Source organism: Mastigoproctus giganteus, chromosome 8 (genome assembly GCF_048544385.1).
Source record: "Mastigoproctus giganteus isolate SK-2022 chromosome 8, ASM4854438v1, whole genome shotgun sequence".
Classification (NCBI taxonomy): Eukaryota; Metazoa; Arthropoda; class Arachnida; order Uropygi; family Thelyphonidae; genus Mastigoproctus; species Mastigoproctus giganteus.
This window is the reverse complement of record NC_143582.1, coordinates 148,791,999-148,819,982: the sequence shown is the minus strand read 5'-3', so window position 1 is coordinate 148,819,982 and position 27,984 is coordinate 148,791,999. Positions and strand designations below refer to the sequence as shown.

At 38.0% G+C, this 27,984-nt stretch overlaps 1 protein-coding gene across 1 annotated transcript in view; it reads right to left on the bottom strand.

Moving 5' to 3' along the window:
* Nucleotides 1-27,984, bottom strand: part of LOC150081911 (uncharacterized) — a 370,485-nt gene that overhangs the window by 106,346 nt on the left and 236,155 nt on the right. Inside the window, 1 exon segment of the mRNA XM_090380362.1 lies at nucleotides 3,716-3,785. Within this exon segment, the coding sequence (XP_090236488.1) occupies nucleotides 3,716-3,785 (70 nt within the window).

The window sequence follows — 27,984 nt, the reverse complement described above, 5'->3', positions numbered from 1 at the left end:
GTTTTCTACTCTAAGTCTGTTCAAAATCTAGTTTGGACTGATTAATAACTGCTTTACAATTGTTGCGAGCTTTAGTGTAGGCAGAAAATGAAACTGAAGAATTGGAAACAAGCCAATTACGATATGCAACAGTCTCCTCTTGAACAACCTTAGCACATTTATTGGAAAAATCAAGGTTTCGATAAAGAACGAGATTTTAAAGTGGAGTGTGGGATAAAGGATTCCATACCTACAAGAATAATTTCACTGACACGATCTGAGCAAACATTGACATCAGAAGTTTTGAAACAGTAATCCAACCAAGGAAAAGAAATCTCGCAGGTCATCCCATTTTGCATTCCTGTAATGCCAAACAACACGAGGATGGGAATAGCCATGAGATAATGTCTCCATTGGAGAAGGATAATGCCTAAAGGACCACTCACTTCGACCGTGTAGTTTAGAAGGGTTGTTTGTGAGAAAAAGATCAAGCGTGTTAGCTGTATGGTTAGGAATGCCCAGTATTCTGGTAGGTAAATGTACAATCTGTGCAAGGTCATTAGTAATTGCAAAAGCCTCAGCATTTCAACCAGCTGGAGTTGTGAACATTAAAATCACCAAGGAAAAGTACCTCACTGTTAGGAAAATTGGACTGGAGAAAGTCAAGTTGCAAAGACAGAAAGTGAAAGAGTTCCAGATGATTAGTGGAGTTGGGAGAATGATAGAGACAACAGATGAATTTAACAGAATGAGGTAGAGAGATTTTAAGCCAGAGAAGATCGAAAAGAGGAGATTCCAAATTACCAAGTCTTTGACAAGGAATATCGGAATGGACATATGCACAAGTACCACCTTTGAGGCGAAAGGAATCGTATAGCGAATAATTTGGGCAACTGAGATGAGCAGTAGTTGAATCAACCGATAACTGAGATTCTGTGAGAAAACGTACATGAGGTTTGGCAGACTACAAGCAGAAATGGAAGTCATTGAGATTAGAATTGAGACCATGTATATTTGTGAAATGAACTAGGAAGTGTTTGGGAGGTTTAGATCTTTTCACAGATAAGCTTACTCTATTAGTTTGACATTTCATGGTGTATTGAATAGTAAGAAAAAGTGGTGGGGAACATACTGTATGAAGTAATGAAATTTTTGGATATGGCATACACATGGTAAGAATATACCCAGATCCCTAACATAATGTGGCCTCGAAAATGTCCCCCCCCCCGCATACACACTACTCTGACTCCCTCCAGTCACTATCCGACAGAGTATAAGTAGCAAGATTATGCACTAGCTGATCTGGAAGCCTCCTAAAGAGTTACCAATAGGTTCGGTCCAGTGTATTAACTAGCAGCTGGACTGCAAACACCATTTTAGAGTTGTACCCTCAAAATGTAAGGAAGTTTGGATCTCGCCAAGGTGTTAATCTTAACCTCAAAAGACATCTATCATACTGCATGATGGAAGAGGTGGGGAAGGGTTGACCGGAACTTAGCTCTGGAGACTAAACATGGGTTCCACCACTTCAAGCCTCCAATAAGCAAAGTGGTGACGGTATTGCACCAGTTGATGAGAGTCATCTAGCACCTAATATTGCCTGGTAACACAGGGGCGGCATTCCTCCACATTGTGTGGACCACACACCTTGACCCCTGCTTACGTTGATTCACACCTGGGTGGTCACCCACAGTGTGCTTGTGCATGGAGGTTATACCCAGGATTACTAACAGTCCCACCATTGTGAAGGTGCAAGCAGAGGATTTGGCTGTCACAGACCTTCCGGACTTCACCAAAATTGGGTCCACTTTACTTGAATGTCACCTGAATATCAGTTCCATCAGCGTTTTAGACTCCCAGGTAGTAAGTACAGCTTGTCCGGCATATCTGAGAGAATGTCTGTGACAACCTCAAGGACCAAACTATTTATGTTACTATTTATCAAACGTATAAAGTGTGTGATCAAAATGCTTGATTGAACTAATATTTGGGATTTGAAGTTAACTGGCTATTCAGATGAATCTCCTTCAAAGTAGTTGCCTGGACACTACATACACAGATTTCAACAATTCTGTAACTTCTGGAACTATTCCTGATAATTCAGTTGGAACTGCTAATAGTTTCCACGTTGCATTTTGAATAATTGTCTTAATCACTGCAAACTTGTGACCTTTCAGAAGGAGGGGAAAATGCAGTGAGTATGGTGGATGGGGGAGACCACAGTGATGGAGCTCTTTGGAAGAAATTCTCCAATGAAAAGTGCCAAGTGTGCTTGGGCAGTTATGATGCAAATGCAAATCCTCTGTTAACCCTAAATTCACCTGTCCATGCAAGTGTCTCGCTCTGTTGCGTAACTCCGGAACATCCTTCTGTACAGCCAGTACAGGATACCTGAGGATATTTTCTGCAGTCTTGCAGAGTCGATGTCACGACGGGTGCAAGGCAGTCATATCCAATGAATCCAGAATGGTTGTGCTACTGTGTGAGTGGCCTACCCACAAGTTCCATTCAATATTTGGAAAGTTAAAATCTCCCATTATAAGACATTTTGTTTTACTGGCCCACTCTATTTGTCTGTATAGCTCTTCATTATACTCAACCACAGTCATTTGGCCAATTTCAGATTTATAACAGCTGCTTGCTAAATTTTCATGTCATGTCTATTGGTAGCATTCAATCTTTAGGGAATGCTACCAGTGGACATGTGGTGCTGATATGAAACAACTTTTAGAGTAAAATTTTTACATGAAGGTAGGTGTCATCAATATTGAAACTTTTAATTGCAAATAAATGGACTTTTTTTTTTTCTAGGGGCGGTAGGTGATTTTCATCAGCTGGTGCAATACCACCACGCTGCTTATTGGAGGCTTGAAGTGGTGAAAGCCATATTAATCTCCAGAGCAAAGTTTTTGGCACCCCCTTCAACCTATGCACGGTACTAAGTACTATAGGCTTGATAACTTTCATGTTTGGGTTGGCTGCAGGATAGATGTGTGGGAAGTGGAAATTTGCTTTCAGTCAGCGGGTAGTTGGAACAAATTTTTATCTGGTGTTACGGAAGTGGATAGTTTGAATAAATTTAAGGAAAATTAGACAATTCATTAGAAGGGATAGATGGGCAATGTGGGAATTTGTTTTTATTTTTTGGCCAATGCTGTATAAGCTTGCTTCCCTGCACCAATTGCCACTGCTACTAATAAAACACAAGCAAACAAATAATTCTAAAAGAAAATTGATATGTTATTAAAAGCATACCAAAATGATATGCTCTCAATGAGTGTCAAAAATTGACATACTTTACAGATGTATTCGTACAGCTACAAAGGACACAAAAGAAACAAATAATTCAAAAAATCATCACACAAGAAAACAAATAATTGTTAAAAAATTGTTTCAATTACTAATAAATTTGTATATTACTAGAAGTATACTAAATGATATGCTTATAATGAAAGATCCTAATAATTAACATAATTTACAGTATTCTTATAGCTGCAAAGAATTTACATTGATAACGGATGCTCAGATCTGAAATGGAGGGAATTAACTCAGGAAATGAAACTGTTTAAAATACAAAGTCAGCAAAAGCAGTAAGTGCTCAATTTAAACCTTAAATGTGATAATAGAAACACAAATGTTAATATCTTTAGAAAGATCCAAAAGATATAAGCTGTGAAGAGCAAGTTTAATAAGAATGCTGAATTAATATTAAAAAACAAAAATAATAAAAACTTACAAAGAGTACGCCACCATAGGTTAGAATGGATGGTCCTAGGTTCAAGATTGTAACAACTATCACTTGAAACCTAAATCATAGTATTAAAACATTAATGATAAAACATGCAATGTGCTTCATAATAAGGAAAACATTTACATCAATGATGATACACAGATTCCCAAAGTAAAATTAACACCATATCTCATTATGTTAATATGTAATACTTCTAATCTATTGTTTGTTATAATAGCAGCTTAGAGACATGTTTAAAGAATTACCCAAGAGAATTCTTTTATTGCTGCAAAGAAGGCTGCAGTTATAAACTAAAATAATTTCCTATAAAAGCTGATTGAATCCTCCCTTAAGATAATTTCTCAGGTCCTATCTTATTTGAAGACCACTTCCAAAAAAAATTGCAACCTCGCACAAGCATAAGTACCATCTAAAAAAATAATGATTTCAGTTTTTTCTGATAAACCATTTTGTGAATGAAAACAACAATACTTTAATAAATAGTTAAATTGTGAACATATTCCCAAAGTAATATATTTGTTTTTCCAAACAGTCTGTTACTGTATATTCTACTCATTATTCTAATGCAAAAGAAACTCTTATGGCTCATAGGTTCATCACATTTATACTGCTAGCAATGAACTATAGTTGTCACATTATCATCAACATGTTCAAAACACTGCCTTAAGAGAGTACTCTAGAGTTAAGACAAATAAAAGAAAGGCCCAGGCTTAATGCAAAATGAGGAAGAATAGCCCATTCCAAGTTTATTGCTGGCTAAGCAACTCAGAATGGTTGCATAAATGCTCCAAAGAAGTTTGAGTTAGGCACAATTCAACAAGGACTACTCCAAAGATATCACAAAGAAACAATAGTCATAACTTTGTCTGGGAATGCATGTTTTAAACTTTATTATTTGTGGGAAATAGAAAGTCTCCACTCCTCAACTTGTTCTCTGAAAGTGGGGGAAGGAGAGCCGATTTATTCTCTCTCTCTCTCTGCTTTGCAACAATACCTACCAAGCATGGGTACGCCACAGTAGCCGAGTGGTCAGGAGCGGGAGTGCAGTAGCACATGCTTTTTGAATAGACTGGTGTTCAAACCCAGGCTGCTAAATATGGTTGATCTGCCAACCCGCACTGGACCAGCATGGCAGATTATGGTCCATTTTCCTCAGCATGAATTGTTGAGGAGGCTTCCATCCTGCAGTGGGTTGATAATGGCTGCAGTTTTTTTAATCCAAGCATGAACTTTACTATAAGCAAATTTGAGAGAGAGAGAGAGAGAGAGAGAGAGAGAGAGAGAGAGAGAGAGAGAGAGATGCCCCGTAATTTATATTGTATTACAAATTATCCTTATCAGTTCAATCAGCTGCTCGATAGAATCAGTTATTGAGCTTGTCTAAATTTCTTGTAGACCTTTGCACTTAACTGATTGTCTTCAAGACAGGTATCACACTTTTAAATCTGTTTTAAAAGTGTCTGTATACTAATGGCATCCTCTTTGTTACACATTTGTGAAATATCTATGGATTGTTGATATTAGTAGTGGCACATGACATAAGCTTATATAAAACATTATTTAAAAAAAAAAAAAAAAACCCTACCAACATCATTTGTCCATCTTCTCTAATAATTTGTTCAATCCCCCATTGAATTTATTTAATTTACCCTCTTCCATAATACCAAATGTAAGTTTATTCCAACAATCAATCATTCTCTATTTGAAAAAAAAAAAGAAGGCTAATGTAAAGAAAGCCAACAAGAGAACCGTGGCAAACTTTGGGAAACTTACTGGACAAACTGGTTTGCCGCTATTGCACTTTAGTTGCTCGATCAGTAAACAGACAGTGGGTGTTATTGGTCTGGAGTAAAAGCCGAGAACAATATACTGATTAACAGGTAGGCATGATAGATGATGTACTGATTGGTGCGTGCAACAGATAACATCAGTTTAATCATTGGTTGGCATTATGATGTATATTAATAAGTAAAGAACAGTTCATAATTAGTTTTGTAATGAATGGTATATAGGTAATATCAGCAATGAATCTTTTAAAGATGAAAGAAATTTGTAGGGAAAAATAAAATGTTGCTTGATTTTTTTGATGAAAACTAAATTAATAAGATAACTTGTACTGTTTTAAGTGTAATGATTATTTTAAACTAACTGAATCACAAACAGAGTCATGTGGAAAGTTTTGGCATTGTAAAAATGTCTGCGTGAGTGTCTTTAAAAATAAACCAAAACAAATAAAGTAATAAAAAAATTATTTGTTAATAAACAATTTATCCACTAGTACACCCATGATTCTAAAGAAAAGAGGTCAGGTTAGCCCCTCCATTTTGGGAGGGTTCAAGCTCCAATGGGATTCAAGTGGGGGCCATTATGGCAAGTATTCATTAGGATATGTGTGATTAGAGCAAGTTATCACTGGAGCAAGTGACCATTGATGCTTCTTGAGATTAGGGCATATGAATTAGGGTAAGTGAGACTAAACTGCCTGTTGTGTTCATGCACCAATCAGTACATAGTCTGTCACACCTACCTGTCAATCAATATATCATTCTCGACCGACCAATAACATTCACTGTTTGTTTACCAAGCGGGCAGCACTAAAGTGGGGTAGCGGCAAACCAGTTTGTCCAGTAAGTTTCCTGAAGTTTTCTGTGGCTCTCGCATTGGCTTTCTTTACCTTTTCCAAAAAAATTATAATTTCCACATCCACCCTTTTTTTTAATTCAAACTTATGTCTCTTTAATGTGCAATATTCAAAGAAGGGAAATGATGCTATTGGCATCTGGTTTATTCAATCCATTTAAAGCCTTAAACATGTCAATCAGGTCTCCTCACAGGTGCTTAGTTTCGAAATACTGCAATTCGTAAAACTGAAGTTTTATAATAATGGTATCCTTTTGTGTATTTGCCTAATCTTATTACTCTTCAAACATCAGTTACAGCTCCCCTTCATAATTGAAATAATGTAGATTTTTTTTTAAATGGTACTGGATTATTACTAAAGCTTAATGATTCTCTGGACCCTGCTTTAGTCTCCCACTTTAATGGATTATGGAAAATCCTGGGAACATCCCTGAAAGCAATTGTTTTTATCCATTCCTTCAAATGGAATTTGAGACTTGTCATAGACATTCTCTCAGGTATGACAAACTACGGCTTGCTACCCAGGAGTTGAAAACATTGATGGAATTGCCATTCGGGTGACACTTGACTCAAGTGGATCAAATTTCAGTGAAGTCCAGTTGTTCTGCAAACAACCAAATCCTATGCTTACACCTTTATGATGGTAGACTGTTAGAAACCTTAGGTATAACCCTCACCCCCATGTGGAGATCTTGAAATACTGCACCAGTATACTGGAGGTGACCACCCAAGTGTGAACTAACATAAGCAGCAGTTGAGATGTGGCATCCACACAACACAGAGGATTGATGCCCCCCTCTGCGTAACTACCAGGCAATACTAGGAAGTAGATAAGTGTTTGACTGGTACAATACCCCCCATTTTTCTTATTGGAGGCTTAGAGTGATGAAACCCATGTTTAGTCTTCAACACTCAAGCAACCCAGAGATTTTCTCCGATGACTGATGTCTGTGTACAGATAGTGTACAATACGCTGCCTTTACTCCTTACTTCATATATCATGTCTCCCCCTTGCCTTTTCATTACTACTGAATACATCATGAATAGTGAAACTAATAGAACTTATCTGTGAAAACAAACTTCCCAAACACTTCCTCATTCATTTCACATATATACATGGTCTCAGTTCCAATCTGAATGATGGCCATGTCTGTCAAACTCCATTTGGAACTCATCAATTTTCTTTCTTTGAAACTTGACTTTCTCCAGTCCAACTTTCCTAGCAATAAGGCAATTTTAATTTCACAACTCCAGCTGGCTTCAGTTTCTCCCAACGTAGATCCAGCTTGTTGGGATGCTGAGGATTTTGCATTTACTAATGACCTCACCACAGAATATTCATTTACCTACTGGAATACAAGACAATCCTAACCACAAAGAAAACACTCTTGATCTTTATCTCACAATCCCTTCCAAGTACACAATCAGGGTGAGTGGTTCTGTAGGCACTACAGATCACAGCATGGTGATGGTCTCTTCTTCAATGGAGCCTTTTTCTCAGCCTCGTGTTATTTGTCATTACAAGAATATAAAATGGGATGATCTGCAAGATTTCTAATCTTTCTTTGGTTGGATTACTGTTTTAAATCTTCTGAAGTCAATGTTTGCTCAGATTGTGTCAGTGAAATTATTCTTGTAGGAATGGAATCCATTATTCAACACTTCACCTTAAATTCTTGTACGTCATTTAAACCTTGTTTTTCCAATAAATGTACTAAGGCTGTTCAAGATAAGAATGTTGCATATTGCAATTGGCTTGCATCCAAACTCCAGATTCATTTTCAGCCAACATTAATGCTCACAACAATTTTAAAGCAGTTATTAATCAGTCCAAACTAGATTTTGAACAGGCTAAGGGTAGCAAACTTGCTTATAGTCCAAACAGTAATTGAGCCTTTTAGTCTCTTGCCAAAACTATTGACTGTAACTTTTGCACATGTGTACTCCCACCTTTGTTAAAACCTGATGGTTCTATTACTATCTCTGCTAAAGATAAAGTGGACTTACTAGCATGTTACTTTGCTTTAACTCTTGTAATGATAATCTCGGTAAAGCACCTCTTACCATTTTCAATACAGTCAAAATCCTTCTGAAATCAGAAGGATGTCAGAAGAATTTTGAACTATCTTGATACCACGAAAGCAACAAGTCCTGATGGTATTTCTCCACTTGTTCTCAAAACCTGTGCTCTGAGCTTATTCCTGTTCTTGCTTTTTATACTTTTATTCCAATGGTGTTTTCCTTGCTGCATAAAAATCTGCTCATATCCAACCAGCTTCTAAAAAGAGTAACAAATCCTTCCTGTCCAATTACCATTCCATTATATTTACTTCTACTCTCTCTCTAAAGTAATGGAGAAATCCATTATCTGCCAATTCCTAAATTATTTTCAAATCTTCCATTTGATTAATGATTGCCAATATGGATTCCTTCAGTGTCTATCCACTGGGGTGATATTGGCTTAGAACCCATTTATGGGCAAATTCAATGGAAATGTTTGGTGAACCTCAAAGCAGTTGCTCAACAATTCAAAGGTTTTTGATTGTGTTTGGCATAATGTATGATAATGTTACTTGCCATGATGAAAATTAATAAAAAATTATAGCCTATACCACTACTTTTAACTGCTCATATTTTAAGAAAACCAGCATTACATGAACAATGCAACAAAACAGCACCCAAAACTTGTTTTTTGGGACAATGGGACGTTATGCCAAAAATTGGGGAAATCCTAGAAAAATGAGATACTTGGTCACCCTGGTTAATTACTCACTTTGCTCTTAAATTCCCTGCTGTGAATAAGAGAGATATTTGCAGGCCTCCAATCTGAAGAACTGCCCCTGAATCCAAGGATCCTCTCAAAATTATGACTAAAGGTTTGCTTTCTGCTTTTGCTGCTTCTTTTAATATAAATGGATAGATTCTGCCTCCCCCATGTACTTCTGCTTCAGAAATTTCCTTTCTACTTTGCTTTCAGTTCATCAAAAATCATTTAGCTCCCACTCAGAATTTCATGTTTCTGGTATCCACATCATGAAAAAAAATTCATGCATGAATAGAGATGCAAAATATTTATTCATTTTATCAGAAATCTGAACAGGATCACCAACACTCATGACATTTACATCTGATGGACTAGTGTGGGTGACATTCCTTTCAGTCTAGTGTTAACGTTGGCCCAGAATTATTTGTTATCAGATCTTACCTTTCTATGGTCAAAAATTCAATCCAACATATGTGCTATTTTCAGCTGCTAGTGCAACTATCTCCAAAATGTAGAAGCAAAAACCATGGAAAAGACACTGGATTGGCTTAATTACTTTTTTTTTTGGAGCTAGCTTGCAAAGCAAAGGAGATTTTAAACCATTTTTTTCCCCCCAACTCTACACAATGCATTCTGCAAACACCATTCACTTAGCTATAACTCACAATAAATTTTAAAAGTCTCATTTGAAAATGAGTCAACAATCCAAATAAAAATAAAAATCTTGAGATTTTATTATTTTCCATTTCAAAAGATTTTAACTACTTAGGGAGTTGAGTTGGACAAACAATAATTTCATTGTTGCATACTGGATAACATAACAACAAAGAAATTTCATTGACAAATACCCAAATGACATTTCATTTGCAAAATTACAGAACTATCTTTGTGGGTTAAACCCATTAAAAATTAAATGCAGTCTAAAATAATTTAAAATTTTACAATATAAATGGTATCAGGAAACTGTGCATCATCTTGTTCAAATAATAAACTATATCACATTTTTATATTTTAGAGCATGCAGAGTAACTGAAAGTATATTTTTCTCAACTAAAGTGGACAGAATTTAATGCATTTGAGGGTAAAAGAGTGAATAAGTCAACACATTTTTAAAATTTAATTCAAAGAAAATTAAATAGTAGTGTCACATTTTAACATAAAATCACAAATAAAATGAGAAAATTAAAGGATAATTCATATCCATATGCATAATTTTCTATTAAGACATTCAGATATGAGAGATAAATCAAGAAACATCAATTAACTTACAATTAACAGATTAAACAGTCAAAACACAAGAATTAAACTAGATGGTTCTACAGTTGAACAGCTTTGCAGTCCAATTTCATATTGATCAGGAGGAAAATTTCTGGTATAACAAAAATAACAAATACAGCTATAAATGAATAAAAACCTTTATGCTTGGCAAGTTGTCAGCGTGGTAGTTCTGTTTTTCCATCCCCCCCTTTCTTTCAATGTTTAAGTACAATGTACATGACAGCATCAGTTTTTTAAAAGAAATTAAATTGGGGGTGGGGGAAGCAATACTGGATAAACATTTTATCACACAAAATATTTGCCAAATCTATTACCCCTGAAAGACATGATACTGAATCAGTTCAGTGAATTTAAAAGACAAATGATTATTAGTGATGAAAACAGATTTATTATATACCTTGATAGCCAAGTTAAGAAAAATGTAAAAAAACTTCAGGCTTTTGAAAAAAAAAAAAAAAAAAGACAAAACAAATACTATTCTTCAATAAATTGTATTCTTTATGATTTAAAACCAATCAAGTGTATTAACTGAATGTTTATACTATACCACGTTATTTGCATTAGCAAATGGCCACATAGTGCATGGAAGCCTATGATACTGAATCAGTTCAGTGAATGTCTTATGCTGCACCAGCCAAAAAAAAAAATATATAAATGAAGAAAAAAAAAAAATAATAATAATAAAAATAAACTATATGAAGAAAATTTTAAAAAAATAATTAATAAGAGAAAAGGAAATAGACAACCTATGTGTTTCCTTTTCTCTTATTAATTAGGTAATTCCAGCTGACCTTTGAATTTCCTCAAACTGTCAGCCTCTACCACCCATGTGGCGTCTCATGGGAGGAGCAGCAGTGCGTAGCACGCGCTTCTTGATTAGACTGGGGTTCGAGCCCGTCACCACCAAATACAGAGGATGCGGAAAGGTCAGGGAATGACCACCACATATCCCAGAACAATATGGCCTTAGTTGCTAATGCTCCTAAAAACCAAATAACAAACAAACAACAAACCACCCATGTAGGTAATTTATTCCAGTAATTTATAACTAGCTGGTTAAAATAAATAAAACTTCCTGCAATCCAGCCTAAACATATCCCCTGTAACTTGAAATTATGGCCCCTTGTTCTAGAATCATTTACAACTGAAAATTTTGTCCTCATTCATTTTGCTTATGCCTCTCAGAGCCTTAAACACCTCAATCAAGTCTCCTCTAAGGTGCCTAGTTTCCAAGCTCTGCAACCCACATATTCGAAGTCTTTCCTCATATGGATGCCTTTTTGCTGATCTCACCAAGCGAGTTACTTGTCTCTGGACCCTTTCAAGAAGCACAATGTCTTTCTTTAGGTGTGGTCTCCATACTTGAACACAGTATTCCAAGTGTGGTATAAAAATAGCCTTATATAATGGGATTATGATGTCCTTATCCCTACTAGCAATTGTTTCAATAAATCATTGATAGGACGCCATGAGCCTTCCATGCAACCAGTCTACAATGCTCAGAGAACTTCACGTCAGACCGTATCATACCCAAGTCCCTTTATTCCACTACTAGCTTTAGTTCAATTCCATCAAGTGTATAAGTTATTTTGGGGTTACTGTTCCTCAGGTGTAATACCTTACACTTTGCTGGATTAAAGTGCATAGCCGTCATTTTTCTGATCATCCTTGAAGTCTATCTAGATCACTCTGAAGAAGCTCTGCCAATCTTTACATCATCTGCAAATTTAGACATCACACCCTCTATCCTTTCACTGATGTCATTTATGAAAATCAAAAACAACAGTGGTCCTAATACTGATCCTTAGGGAACCACACTCCTTACATCAATCCAATCTGAGGAATAAGCATTTATCACAACCCTCTGCCTCTGCCCTTTTATTAGTTGGTTCCTGTTTTTACATTTCAGATTTTTGGGGGGCAAAAGGCTACGATTTTTCATCCTCACTTTGAAGTGTGACAATATAGTGTTCGTTTTCATCAACCATAGTTGCAAAACTAGAAGTACTTGGTACTGACTTCAAAGTTCCTTTTTTTTTTTTAACCACAAATCCATGGTCATTTATTTTAATAATAATATTTCGAAATACTGATAATTATCAAAAAAAAAATAACAACGAAATGATTTTAGTTATGTTTAGTTTTCTGCACCATTAAAGAACTAATCTCATAATTGCAAAGACAGTCCACACCACCAGCACACTGTAAACAGGTAAGAATATGTTAGCGGAAAGCTATTTTGTTTCATCCAACCGAATGATGCATGATATCGGTTCACTTCTCCCTCTCCCTCAACCCGTGTACCCCAGGCTAAATCGCATAAGAATGGCATATTAGATCCCTACATTGCTACTTTTTTGTAGATGTCATTACCTCTGCACATACTTCTCTATGTAAAGCTGCCAAAATAAAGTTTTCAGTGGTCTATTTGATTATTAATCAATGGCAGTACAAGAGGCCACCGTAGCCGAGTGTTCAGGAGTGGGAGTGCAATAGCACACGCTCTTTGAGTAGACCGGGGTTCAAGCCCCTGACTGCTGAATATGGTCGATCTGCCAACCCGCACTGGACCAGCGTGGCGGATTATGGTCCATTTCCCTCAGCACGAATCGTTGAGGAGGCTTCCATCCTGCAGTGAGTTGATAATGGCTGCACTTTACCTTTTTTTTTTTTTTTTTTTTGCCAGTACAGTATATTAACAACCGAAAAAAAAATAAATAAATAAAATAATGTTAAAAATTAGAATGATACAAAAGTGGTGTACTCTACAAATATGCAAAACTTATTTTATTTATTAATTAGGATTTTTCACAGAACACTTGTTCATATCTGACAGAATACTAGTGTTCTGCGGAACACAGTTTGGGAAACGCTGGTCTAGTCTAATAAAGGAGGTAGCGTTCTCATATATTTTCTTCAAAATCATAATACAACTCGACCATCACTAATCCAGCAGCGTTGGGACCTGTGGGGTGCCGGATTAGTGAGTTTGCCAGATCACCGGTGGTTATTTTAGCACATACATTTTACCCAACAGCTAACCACCTCCTTCTACCTTTAACACGTTGACTGCAGAGCTAGTTTAAGAAAAAAATTCCTCAGGGGCCAAAAATATTTAGGAAATAATTTAATTAGTAATTCTAAAATAAATATTGTAATGTCAGTGTTGTTGTTTTTTCACTTCAAATATATATATAAAAAAAGTCTTTATGTTGCATATATGTGGCCATGTTGGCCACATATGTTGGTTACTTTATTTCTTGAGAAGCAGTGTGGGCCACATATGTGTTTGCCTTTTTATTTACATAATTGTTATTTTATATTGTACTTAATACGTAGTCTTACAGTTACGCTGGTTATTTTAATTTTAATTTAGATAAACAGTTTTTTTTGGTATACGTAATACTTAATAACCGTTATTTCGTTCGAATCTTGCAGCCATTGTTTTTGTATATAGTGGTAGGGAATTCAAATTTTTAATTGAGGTAGTTAGGTAGCTCTAACGTATAATTTATAGAGTATTACGCTTCACTGTTTCTATTAGATAGCGTAGTATTGACATTTAATTAAATTAATTTATTGATTTTATTAATTTAAAGTATCATGCCCCAAACTAGAGTAGCAAAGCAACAGGCTCAAAGTGGCAGGAGTGCAGTGACTCGGGGGAGAACTGAGGGGGGTGATTCTCCAATGCATCACAGCCTAAAAAAAAAGTGCAACTTGTGAAATGTTTGCCGAACTCTCTGGAACGGAACATGACATTGCCATGGGGGATGTCTTTGTGTGTGCGCGACGTAAGAAGTGCAAGGAAATCAGGCGACAACTCAGCGTTGTTGTGGGCCTATATGAGAGTTTGAAGGACAGGGTGGATGCCCTCGAAAGATCTAAATTGAGGGTCCCATCAGGCTCTCAGCTGCCCACATCAACGCCAGAGATTGCACTTGGTCATCACGCAACACAGCGGCAACCCCCAAGGCAGAATGCGCTGGTCCCTCAGGAACTAGTAGTTGTTGGAGACTCTATTGTCAGGGAAATGGGGAACATGCTTTGTAAAAAGGATAGGTGGAACAGAACCAGGGTATGTCTGCCAGGGGCAAAGGTTGATGACGTTGAAGAGCGGATATCATCTTTTAAGGGGACAAAAGGTGATATAGTTGTACACGTTGGCACTAATGATATTAGGAGTAGGAGACTAGCAGAATTACTTAACAAGTACAGGTCACTGTTGAACAAAAGTGCTAGAAGTATAGTAATCTGCAATTCTACCCAGACACGATAGAAGGGAGTATATGATGAGAGCCTTTTCGATCAATTCGGCCCTGGAAAGAATGTGCAAGGCTGAAGAGGTAGAATTTTTTTCAGCCTGGACTGTACTTGTTAACAGGAGAGACTGCTTCTATAGGGATGGGATACACTTAAATAGAAAGAGTGCAAGAATATTTGCTGATGCTATCGAGGCAGTGTTAGGTGGGTCAGAAAACTGCTAGCTTGAGGGGATACAAGGACTAATAGTTTAACAGTAGCCATAAGCAGAGGTGAAGGTGATTATTGCACAACTTCTATTAGAATAAGTAGCGACCTGGAGCGTGGGGTATTGGGGGTTTCAGGGACAGATGGCAGTCATCCTGAAATAGGTGGGTATATGGGATATGTTAGGGTAACTAAGAATAGGAGTAGGAGCATGTATACCAATGCTAGAAGAATAGTAAATAAATTTAATGAATTTGAAGTGTTGGTCAAGACATCAAAGGTGGATATTGTTGGGATAGCAGAGACGTGGTGTCACACAGATATAAGGAATGCTGAACTGGAATTTGGGGAGTACAATGTGTACAGAAAGGATAGACAGGATAGAAAGGGAGGAGGTGCTATGCTGTTAATTACGAAAAACATAAAATCAAAAGAAGTGCATCCAGTTGATATAGATGAACAGTGCACAGCTGAGTCAATTTGGTGTGACATAAGCACTGCGAAAGCAAAAATAAGAGTAGGAGTGTGTTATAGGCCTAATGACTCGAATGAGTACAATGAACAATTGTACAGAGAAATAGAGTGGGCTAGTAAATCGGAATGTCTTATAAGGGGGGATTTTAACTTCCCAGATATTGACTGGAACTTCTTGGTTGGTCACTCACACACTAGTCAGACTTTTGTGGATTTATTGAATGATTGCTTTCTGAAGCAGCATGTTCGAGAGGCAACCAGAGAAAGTAATACTCTTCATCTGGTTATCAGCAGTGATCATTCGTGTATTAAGAATTTGCAGATAAAGGAACCACTAGGTGACAGTGATCACAGTGTACTGATGTGGGATTTACTTAAAGATTTAATTACCATCAGGGGTAAAGGAAAGGGTTTTTGCTTCTGTAAAGGTGAGTACAGCGGTCTCCGACAATTTTTAAATTCTGTACAGTGGGATAAACTGACGATGTTACCAATAGTAAATTCTAAGTGGGAAGCATTCAAGGAATTAATCGTGGAAGCTACTAAAAGTTTCATACCTATTAAGAAATATTGTTCAAGGTTTAGGCCTAAATGGTTATCTAATGAACTAATGAGCCTCGTAATAGAGAAGAAAAATGCATGGGATGCATATAAATTATCAAGCGACTCAGAAGCCTATGGCAGATATAAGCTAGTCTGTAATCAGGTGACAAAGGAGGTTAGGCAGGCGAAGGCAGATTACGAGAAATCCTTGGCAAAAGATGCTAAGAAAAACAGCAAGGATTTCTTTACTTATATAAACTCTAAAAGGAAGGGGATGAATCTGATTGGTCCACCTGACATCGATGGTTCGACTGTTGATGATCCTGCTCAGATAGCAAACAAACTGAATGAGTATTTTGCATCTACATTCACACATGAGGAATTATTAAGGTTTGAAAATGGCAGAAGGTTATCAAATTGTAGCAGGATACTTAATGATTTTGTAATAACTGAAAGCAAAGTGGAGGAGAAATTGTTGAAGTTAAACATATGAAAAGCACCTGGGGTGGATGGGATCTATCCAGTTATATTAAAGGAGGCGGGAAAGCAACTAAGAAAACCCTTAGCCATAATTATGAGAGCCTCCTTGGACTCAGGGGAGGTTCCCACGGACTGGAGATGTGCAAATGTATCCCCAATTCACAAAGGGGGATCGAAGGGTGACACGAGTAATTACAGACCAGTTAGTATAACTTCTGTTCCGGGTAAAATAATGGAGTCACTGGTTAAAGATGCATTGCAGGATCATCTAGACAAGACTGCAGCAATAATTCAGACACAGCATGGGTTTGTTAAGGGAAATTCTTGTCTGACAAATTTGATAGGATATTATGATGTGGTTACAAAGGAACTGGATGCAAAAAATAATTTTGATATCATATATTTGGATTTCAGGAAAGCTTTTGACACTGTTGCGCATGGAAGACTATTGTACAAATTGGAGCAGAATGGTATTAAGGGTAAGTTGCTACAATGGATAAAAGGATGGTTAAGTGGGAGAAGACAGAGGGTGGTAATCAATGGGTGCTGCTCTTCTTGGACTAATGTTATTAGTGGAGTCCCACAGGGTTCGGTGTTAGGTCCATTGTTGTTTTGTATATTTATCAATGATATTGATGAACTTATATCAGGCTTAATGTCGAAGTTTGCAGATGATTACAAAGGTTGGCAGAGTTGTTAATGACAGTAATGTCAGTGTGCTACTGCAACAGGATCTAGATAATTTGGGCAGATGGGCTAAGAAGTGGCAACTGAAGTTTAACCTTGACAAATGCAAAGTACTGCATATGGGTAGAAGTAACCCCAGAGAAACGTACCAACTGTGTGGTACTACACTTAAGGTGGAAAAAAATGAAAGACCTGGGAGTAATTGTGCAGTCAGATATGAAGTTTTCTGAGGAATGCAGACAGGCTGCCAGGGCAGGTCATGGGGTTTTGTCAATGATATATAGGAATTTTGCTAGCAGGGAAAAGGAGGTGATTATCCCTCTGTATAAGGCAATGGTCAGGTCACAGGTTGAGTACCGCATACAGGTCTGGAGGCCTCGTTCTAGGAAAGATGTAGATTTACTTGAGCGTGTACAGAGAAGGGCAACAAGATTGGTGAGGGGAATGAAGGGATCCTCTTACCAAGAGAGGCTTAAGTTCTGCAAATTGCAGTGGCTGGAGACTAGGCACCTGCGTGGTGATCTGATTGAGGTATATAAAGCCTTGAATGGGTTGAGCACGCTGAATTCTGATGGGATCCTTCCACTTGTTCAGATTACGAACCTAAGGGGGCATAAATTCAAATTAAGAAAAGACAGATGTAGAATAGATGTGCGGAAATTTGCCTTTAGCCAGCGGGTGGTTAATTGTGGGAACAAACTTACATCTGTCGTTGTGGAAGTTGATAGGTTGAATAAATTTAAGGAGGAACTGGGCAGGCATTTGGAGGGAATGGTGTGATTTTTTTTTTTTGGCTGATGCTGCATAAGCTCATACACTTGCTTTCTTGCATCACATGTCACTGCTACTACTACTACGTGTGATGCTATTACAGCATACATATGAAAGTCGTTTATGATTAGTTTATTGCATGTGCACTGAGCGCTGCAATAAAACTAGTTACGATAAAATAAACTCACAAACATCGCAATAAGTTTGTCAGTATTGTTAGAGATTTTGTGAAAACAAATTCGTTAGCATACTGTATTATCCATCATATTGTGTTGTTTTTCTGCAAGTTTGTATAAGTGTGTTGAAAAAAAAAAAAAAAAATCTAGAAAGGAATGGCTAAAAGAAAATTACTAAGATAAGAGGAACTGAGAGAATTTGCTGGAATTTACAAGTAAGCAGTGTTAAACTTCTCACAGACACCCCGCTGTCGAATTTTTTCAGAAGTTCAAATTTATCGGTTATGGACAATGTACGGTGTTTGCACTTATTACCACGAGAGGCACTTCCTTTATGTGTTGAAACCATGGCTGGGGCTAAATGTAAGCAGGTTATAATAATAAATGCAGAAAAACATGTGGGAATGGCTTGCCAGTGTTTATGAGTTCGCGCCAACAGCTAATGCTGCAACCAATACCACCAAAACAGTAGTGGCATGTTGGTGTGCCGACTCGGGAAATTTGAAATTATGTTTGCAGAAATTATGTCTGAATTAGCGGTGGAACCTGATTAGTGATGGTCAACCTGTATATGGGGTATCTATGCCTTGTCTTTCCAGTGCCTGAAACATTGCCTTATGCTGTATGGAGTCAAATGTCTTTTCATAATCCACAAATGCCAGGCATAATGGTGTTTTATATTCATTTGCTTTCTCCATTAGCTGTGATATTATGTGAAGGTGATCCATAGCTGAGAATCCTATCCTAAAGCCAGCTTGCTCTTTTGGTTGATTCTCATCAAGTATTCTTTCTAATCTGTTAGTAAAGACCCTTGTGAACAACTTGTAGATGTGGGAAACAAGCTCTATAATATTGGAAATTATAGAGAAGGTCTATAATTTCCAATTTATGATTTATCTCCTTTCTTATGCAGTAAACTATGATTGCATTATTCCATTCCTTAGGTGTCAAGCCTTTTCTAATGCATTTTGTGAAGCGCCTTCCCAGTTTCTGTGTCATGTCTCTTCTCCCAATTTTAACAACTCTGCAGTAACTTCATCTTCCCCCAGGGATTTCTGATTCTTCATTTTCTTCAACGCATGTTCTACCTCATCAGGAAGGATATCGTGTATGTCGTATGTATTACTAATTTGCAATCCATCTTCCCCACTGCTGGCGTCATTCCCTCGCTCTTTGTATAATTCTCTATAATATTCTTCTGCTATTTGAATTATGCCTTCTCTGCTATTTATAAGTACAATATAACTATTCTTCAGTTTCAGTATCATTTGTCTTTCTGTATTCCTGCTCATGGTTGCTGATTTAAGCCCTTTGTTTTCCCTTAATGCTTGTTCTACTTTTCTTGTGTTAAATCTTCTTATGTCCTCTCTGAATCTCTTTCTAATGGCTTATAACTCGCTAAACTCAATTTTGTCCTTGTCAGTGTTTATCTTGCTCTTCATTTGTCGTCTTTGATTCATCATGACAAGTGTTTCTTGACTAATTTTTTATTCTTTGGATTTCTTTTTACCTATAGGTTTCTTGGGCTTTATCACTTTCAGAAAGTTGTAGTATTCCTCGTCGAAATCTTAGTCCTGAACAGTCTGCAGAAGCTCAAACTTGTTCTTAAGTTCCAATACATACTGCTTTTTCTCCTCTTCTGTTATCTCAAAGACCTTCACATTATTTACTCGAGTCAGTTTTTTCTTTTCTTACATCTATATCTAGTGTGCATCTTACCATTCTGTGATCACTTCCAAAATTTACTTTGTTCAAGAGAGTAACATCATTCACGATATATCTTCTGTTAGTGAGGATGAAGTTGATTTCATTAGTTGTTAATCCATTTGGGCTCTTCCACGTCCACTTTCTGTTCACCCTTTTCTTGAAAAAAGTGTTCATTATCGATGTTCCTCGAGATTCTGCAAATTCCACAAGTCTTTCACCTCTTTCACCAATTCCAAAATTTCCTATAGTTCCCCTTTCTGCACTGTTTTGTCTCTTTCCAATTTTAGCATTGAAGTCTCCCATATTGACAATGTAGTGAGTTTTCTGCTCATCTAGAAGACACAATTTCGGTGTACATTTCTTCAATCCTCTTCATCATCATAGCTCGACGGTGGTGCATAAATCATTATAACCTTTAATTTGTACCACTTAGAAATCCTGAATAGTAGTCTTGACGCCCTTGGTGTGTACCTTTGAATTCCAAAACGTTTTTTATCTTTATGGACCCAGAAAGCCAACTCCACTTTCACCATTCCCATTAGTGTACAGCAGATTTTCACTTGATAAACTTTTTTTTTATTTTTATTTTTTTATGTAAACCCCAAACACGAGAGGTATTAGAACCTATAGTACTTAGTACCGTGCTTGGGTTGGAGGTCAAGAAGACAAAAGAAGATATTTGTTGACATTGGACTTGAACTTCTGTAGACTGTAATTTTCAGGAAATATGTATGAAGGAAGGTTGTTCTAGAAAACGGCAGCTGAATGAATAAATGAGGAAGATGAAAAGTTGGTTCTGTGAGTTTGAAGTTGGACAGTAAATGGATGTTGGCAGCACGCGTTCGGACTGTTTTGAAAGAGAGAGCAGGAATTATAGAAGCCAATTCAGAAGAACAGTGCCCATGGAAGTATCTGTAGAAAAGCAGAAAAGTAGAAAAATCTGTAGAGAAACAGTACGTCTATGAGACAGCGAGGGGAGAGACTTTGTTAAAGATGAATCATTAATTAACCTAACTGCACTCATCTGAATGGAATCGAGAAGCCTGAGAGAGGTTTTGGGGGCACCACCCCAGATGTAGGAACAATATTCCATGGCAGGGCGGATTTGCGATTTATACAGAGTGAGCAGCTGTTTGGAAGAAAAGTAAAGCCGAGAGCGAAAGAGAAAACCGAATTTTTTAGATGCAGAGGAAGCAATATTTGTAATGTGCTTGTGCCAAGAGAGATTAGAAGTCAGGGTTATCCCCAAAAGAGATATATCATTTTGCCTAGAAATTGGAGTGTCACTAAAGATAAGCATAGGAGTAGAAGAATCCTTTTTCCAAGATATAAGACAAGACTGAGTTTTAGAAGGGTTGAAATCAACTAAGTTGTCTTTGCCCCACTGGAGAATTACCTGAAGATCGGCATTTAAGGAATTGGTAGCAGATTTTTGGGAAGTTGAAGCTGATTGAGCAGGACAAGGTTTCTCAAAATGGAAAGTGGAATGCAATGTGCTATCATCGGCAAAACTAGGGATAGGATTTCCAGTCAATGGAAAAAGGTCATTAATATACAAGAGGAAAAGAGTGGGGGAAAGAACTGACCCTTGGGGGGACACAGGCATTAGTGGAGAAGTTAGAAGACAGAGAGCCATCTACCATCACCCTCAGTGAGCAATCAGAGAGAAAACTGGATAACCAATTACTAAAAACAGTTGGCAAACCATAAGATGGAAGCTTGTTTAGAAGACCTTTATGCCAAACACGATCGAAAGCCTTTGAGATGTCAAGAGCAACTACTCGAAACTTTCCATTGAATTAGCCATAAATGGCTAACATAAGCCAGAATATCACCAGTGGATCGACACTGACGGAATCCATACTGGCGATCATTGATCAGACGGAAAGTTTCTAGGTAGTTTAAGAGTTGGCGGTTAATTGATTTCTCCATTACTTTAGAAAGAGTAGAAGTAATTGCATAGGGACGATAATTGGATGGGAGGGATTTGTCACCCTTTTTAGGAACTGGCTGGATATGAGCAAATTTCCAAGCAGAAGGAAAAACACCCTTGGAATAAGAAAGTGAAAAAAGGCGGCAAAGAATAGGAGTAAGTTCAGGAGCACAGGTTTTGAGAACAAGTGGAGAAATACCATCAGGACCTGGAGCTTTCTTAGCATCAAGATTCGTCTAAATCCTTCTGACATCCTTTTGAGGGGAAGACCACAGGGGGCATTGAATGGAGCGTGTTGGGAATGGTGAGAATTGTTTTACCAAGATCATTAATACATGAGTTGGAACAAAAATGGGATTCTAGCAGGTCAGCTTTATCCTTGGCTAAAGTGACAGCAGAACCATCTGTTTTGGACAGAGGTGGGAGCAGAGATGGGCAAAAGTTGCGGCCAATAGCTTTGGCAAGAGATCAGAATGCTCGGCTACCATTAGGGCAAGAAGCAAGTTTTCTACTCTTAGCCTGTTCAAACTCTAGTTTGGACTAATTAATAACTGCTTTACAATTGTTGCGAGCTTTGGTGTACGCAGAAAATGAAACTGGAGAATTAGAAACAAGCCAATTATGATATGCAACATTCTTCTCTTGAACAGCCTTAGCACATTTATAGGAAAACCAAGGTTTAGATAAAGGACGAGATTTTAAAGTGGAGTGTGGGATAAAGGATTCCATTCCTGCAAGAATAATTTCGCTGACACGATCTGAGCAAACATTGACATCAGAAGTTTTGAAACGGTAATCTAACCAAGGAAAAGAAGAAAAGAAGTCTCGCAGGTCATCCCATTTTGCATTCTTGTAATGCCAAACAACACGAGGTTCAGAATAGCCATGAGATATAAGTTCCATTGGAGAAGAGACAATAACCAAGTTGTGATCTGAAGTGCCTAAAGGACCTCTCACTTCGACCGCGTACTTAGAAGGGTTGTTTGCGAGAAAAAGATCAAGCGCATTGCCTGTATGATTAGTATTGTCCAGTATTCTTGTAGGTAAATGAACAATCTGTGCAAGGTCATTAGTAATTGCAAAAGCCTCAGCATCACAACCAGCTGGGTCAGTGTGACTAGAAAACAGAAGCCAGCTGGAGTTGTGAGCATTAAAATCACCAAGAAAATTACCTCACTGTTAGGAAAGTTGGACTGGAGAAAGTCAAGTTGCAAAGAGAGGAAGTCAAAGAGCTCCAAGTGATTAGTGGAGTTGGGAGAATGGTAGAGACAACAGATGAATCTGACACAATGAGATAGAGAGATTTTAAGCCAGAGGAGATTCCAAATTGCCAAGTCTCTGACAGGGAATATCAGAATGGACATATGCACAAGTATCACCTTTGAGACGAAAGGAATCATATAGCGAATAATTTGGGCATCTGAGATGAGCAGTAGTTGAATCAACCGATAACTGAGATTCTGTCAGGAAAAGTACATGGGGTTTGGCAGACTGCAAGTGGAAATGGACATCGTTGAGATTAGAATTGAGACCGTGTATATTTGTGAAATGAATTAGGAAGTGCTTGGGTGGTTTAGATCTTTTCGCAGATAAGCTTGCTCTATTAGTTTGACAATTCATTGTGTATTCAATAGTAAGAAAAAGTGAGTGGGACATGCTGTACGAAGTAATGAAATTTTAGGATATGGCGTACACATGGTAAGAATACACCCAGATCCTTGACATAACGTGGCCTCGACAATGCTCCCTGCATACACACTACTCGGACTCCCTCCAGTCACTATCTGGCAGAGAAGAGGTAGCAAGATTATACACTAGCTGATCCAGAAGCCTCCTAGAGAGTTACCAATAGGTTTTGTCCAGTGCACTAACTAGCAGCCGGCCTGCGATCACCGTTTTAGAGCTGTACCCTCGAAATGTAAGGAATATTGGATCTCGCCACGATGTTCATCATAACCTCAAAAGGCATCAATTATACTGCATGATGGAAGAGATAGGGAAGGGTTGACCGGAACTTAGCTCTGGAGACTAAACATGGGTTCCGCCACTTCAAGCCTCCAATAAGCAAAGTGGTGGTATTGCACCGGTTGGCATCTCCGTAGCCAGGTGGGAAGGAGCAGCAGTGCGTAGTACACGCTTCTTGATTAGACCGGGGTTCCAGCCCATCACCACCAAATACGGAGGATGCGGAAAGGTCAGGGAATGACCACCGCATATCCCGGAGCAATATGGTCTTACTTGCTAATGCTCCTAAAAACCAAAATAACAAACAAACAAACAGCACCGGTTGATGAGAGTCATCTACCACCTAGTACTGCCTGGTAACATAGAGTGTTGGCATTCCTCCATGTGGTGTGGGTGCCACACCTCGACACCTGCTTACGTTAGTTCACACCTGGGCGGTCACCCACAGTGTGCTTGTGCATGGAGGTTATACCCAGGATTACTAACAGTCCCACCCTCGTGAAGGTGCAAGCAGAGGATTTGGCTGCCACAGACTGTCCGGACTTCGCCGAAATTGGGTCCACTTGACTTGAGTGTCACCCGAATATCAGTTCCATCAGTGTTTTAGACTCCCAGGTAGCAAGTACAGCTTGTCTGGCATATCTGAGAGAATGTCTGTGACAACTTATAAGCAATTCATCTCTTCTTCTTGTTTTAACAAAGCCAATGGTATTCCAAATCACATTTTCTAATTCCTTTTCCAGCTCTAGTATCCTATCTTCATCAATGAGCGATCTTACGTTGTAATAGGCCAAGTTCAGTTTCCATGCATGGCAGTCTGGTCATACCCAGAGATTCTTAGCACCCTCTGCTTCCACTCTGATCCTCTCACTGCTGTAAGAGGGGGAGTGAAAGCCACTGAGGACTTAGGGCTATTTGTTTCGTCGAGCTGTCACGTGCTGGAGGGTTTGGTCTTTTCCTCTTCAAGCTGACCAGGCATCTTGAAGAGAACCACTCTACATGTTCGCTGCCACCTAAGTGACATAACAGGGCTCACCATTGAGAAGGTGTGAATGGGTGGACCTTAGGGAGGCAGGCCAACCAGATTTCTCCTAAATCTTCTGAAATAGAAAGATATTGGATCCATCAGTGTTTTAGACTGAGTGTCTGATAACACATAGAATGCCTGTTCCCCTCTAAGTGGTGAAGACTAGCTAAGCTGAAAATTGATAGCTTGTCAAGTGTGAGAGAAAAGTGGCATTCATTAAATGAAACTTCAGTTTTGCAGCCCTTTGATTATCTTAAGAAATTTGTAAACAAAGATAATGTTCACAAATTTCTACTGTCATTTAATATCACTTCAGTGAAATGATTCACATTAAAATATTAATATTTAAAGGAATTAATCAAGATTGCATATTGGAAAAAAAAAAAAAAAGTATAAAGGGTTTTAATGTAGAACACACATTGCAAGATAAGCTAAGAATAACAATAATTATTGTGGACATTATAAAAATAAATAAATAAAATATTAAAATAAACAGGCATTAGTGCATACAGGATTGGCATGCCCAGATGATACTGATAATTACTAGTGATGAGCATAAATGAGCGGCACTAATCACTTCAATTATAGAAAATCATTTAAATGATATAACTGAATCATTAGCTATTTTTTAATATCACTTTGATTTATTGATTATGGATATCATTTCATTATGCCAGTCACTAGTAATTATCCAGTTCCTCCCCCCCTTCATTAACACCAACTGAGTGCATAAATTTTTTTTAAATGAATACATAATTAGTATTAGTTATTCAGAAGAAAAAACTCTTGAACAACCACTAAAAAAACATCCAATTAAAAAGCACAGCTGCATCTGATCTCCCTTGGTGGTATTTCTCCATTTACTATATGGTCTGGCAGAATCTTTTCCCATGGTCTTAACTAACACTATCCAGATCTAGTCTCTAGAAATCCAGGTGAGATTACAAGTAATGGAGTTGGAATGACATGCCACATCTTAATTTTTCCATAATTTTCAATCAACTTGTCAACTAGTTCTAATTCTCACTCTTAAATGTTACCAATAATGATACAAATTAAATGGCAGAGACTGCAGGCATTTCATTTAGCATAGTTCTTGAGAAGCCAAGATCAGCTTTACTAGTGGCCAAATGAATATCCTACTGTTCACTTTTGATTGACCAGTCCCAGACTGATATGGGGTGTAGAAGAAAGTGTTTCTTGGACCAAGGGATTGCTTACTAATATGTGTGCACCAGTGGCAACTCAATTCTGGAATGCCATTCTCTTCTCGTGTAATGCTGATCTATCACATGGCCTACCACTCTGAAAACATAGAATTAACCTCAGCATTTTGGAGTCTCCATAGACTTCCCATATATAATGGCCATAACTGATCATCTCTAATATATGCTTCCCATTCTGTAATTTCCTCTAATGTGAACAGAGTGTGAAGCAGGAATCATTGGGTGTATACTCTCATTAAGGATCCAATACTGTCATTAAGTAACACAGCTTTCATACTTTTACTTGCACTGTTTATGAAAAGATGCCACATTTTAACAAGTACAGGTCACTGTTGAACAAAAGCTGAGAATTAGGGTTGAATTTGAAAGTGTCTGCAATTCTGCCCAGACACGATAGGAGGGAGTATATGATGAGAGCCTTGTCGATCAATTCGGCCCTGGAAAGATTGTGCAAGGCTCAAGGGGTAGGATTTTTTTCAGCCTGGACTGTACTTGTTAACAGGAGAGATTGCTTCTACAGGGATGGGATACACTTAAATAGAAAGGGTGCAAGAATATTTGCTGATGCTATCGAGGCAGTGTTAGGTGGGTCGGAAAACTGCTAGCTTGGGGGAAGACAAAGACCAATAGATTGACAGTAGCCACTGGCAGAGGTGAAAGAGATTCTTGCACTGCTTCTATTAGAATGAGCAGAAGCCTGAAAAACAAGATGCATGGTATTTCAGAGACTGCAGTGAGCCATTGCTATACAAGTAAACACATGGGTTGTGTTACGGTATCTAAGAATAGAAACAGGTGCAGGTATACTTGCGTGTACACCAATGCTAAGAGTTTAGTAAATAAATTTGATGAATTTGAGGTATTACTCAAAACATCGAAGGCAGATATTGTTGGGATATCAGAGACGTGGTGTCACACAGATATAAGGGATGCAGAACTGCAATTTGGGGAGTACAACGTCTACAGAAAGGATAGACAGGATAGGAAGGGAGGAGGGGTTATGCCATTAGTTAAGAAACACATAAAAACCAAGGAAGTGAAGCCAGTCGACATCGCTGGACAGTGCAGTGTGGAGTCAGTTTGGTGTGACATAAACATTGGGAGATCAAAATTGAGAGTAGGAGTGTGCTATAGGCCTAATGACTCTGATGAGTATAATAAGGAACTGTACAGGGAAATAGAGTGGGCCAGTAAATCAGAGTGTCTTATAATGGGAGATTTTAATTTCCCAGATACTGACTGGAATTTGGGGGCTGGTTACTCACACACTAGCAAGACTTTTGTGGATTTATTGGATGATTGTTTTCTACATCAGCATGTTCGGAAGGCAACTAGAGGGAGGAATACTCTTGATTTGATTATCAGCAGTGATTCTTCATGCATTAAGAATCTGCAGATAAATGAACCACTAGGTGGCAGTGATCACAGTGTGCTGAAGTGGGATTTACTCAAAGAGGTAACTACCATTAGGGGTAAAGGGAAGGGTTATTGCTTCCGTAAAGGCGACTACGATGGACTGAGACAGTATTTAAATTCTATACAGTGGAACCAACTGATGATGTTACCAACAGCAAATTCAAAATGGGAAGCATTCAAAGAACTTATCTTGGAAGCTACTAGGCTTTACATACCAACTAAGAAATATTGTTCAAGGTTTAGGCCAAAATGGATGTCAGATGAACTAATGAGGCATATGGCAGAGAAGAAAAATGCATGGGATACATACAAATTAACACATGACACAGAAGCCTATGATAGATACAAGTTGATATGCAACCAAGTTACAAAGGAGGTTAGGCAGGCAAATGCAGATTACGAGAAATCCTTGGCAAGGGATGCAAAGAAAAACAGCAAAGAGTTCTTTACTTATGTAAACTCTAGAAGGAAGGGGATGAATCAGATTGGTCCACTTGATATTGATGGGTCAAGTGTTGATGATCCTGCTCAGGTAGCTAACAAACTAAATGAATATTTTGCATCGACATTCACACATGAGGAGTTATTCAGCGAGGGGAATGCCAGAGGTGTATTCAACTCTAGCAGTAAGCTACAGAATCTTGAAATAACTGGGGGTAAAGTGGAGGAGAAACTGTTGAAGATAAACACAAGAAAG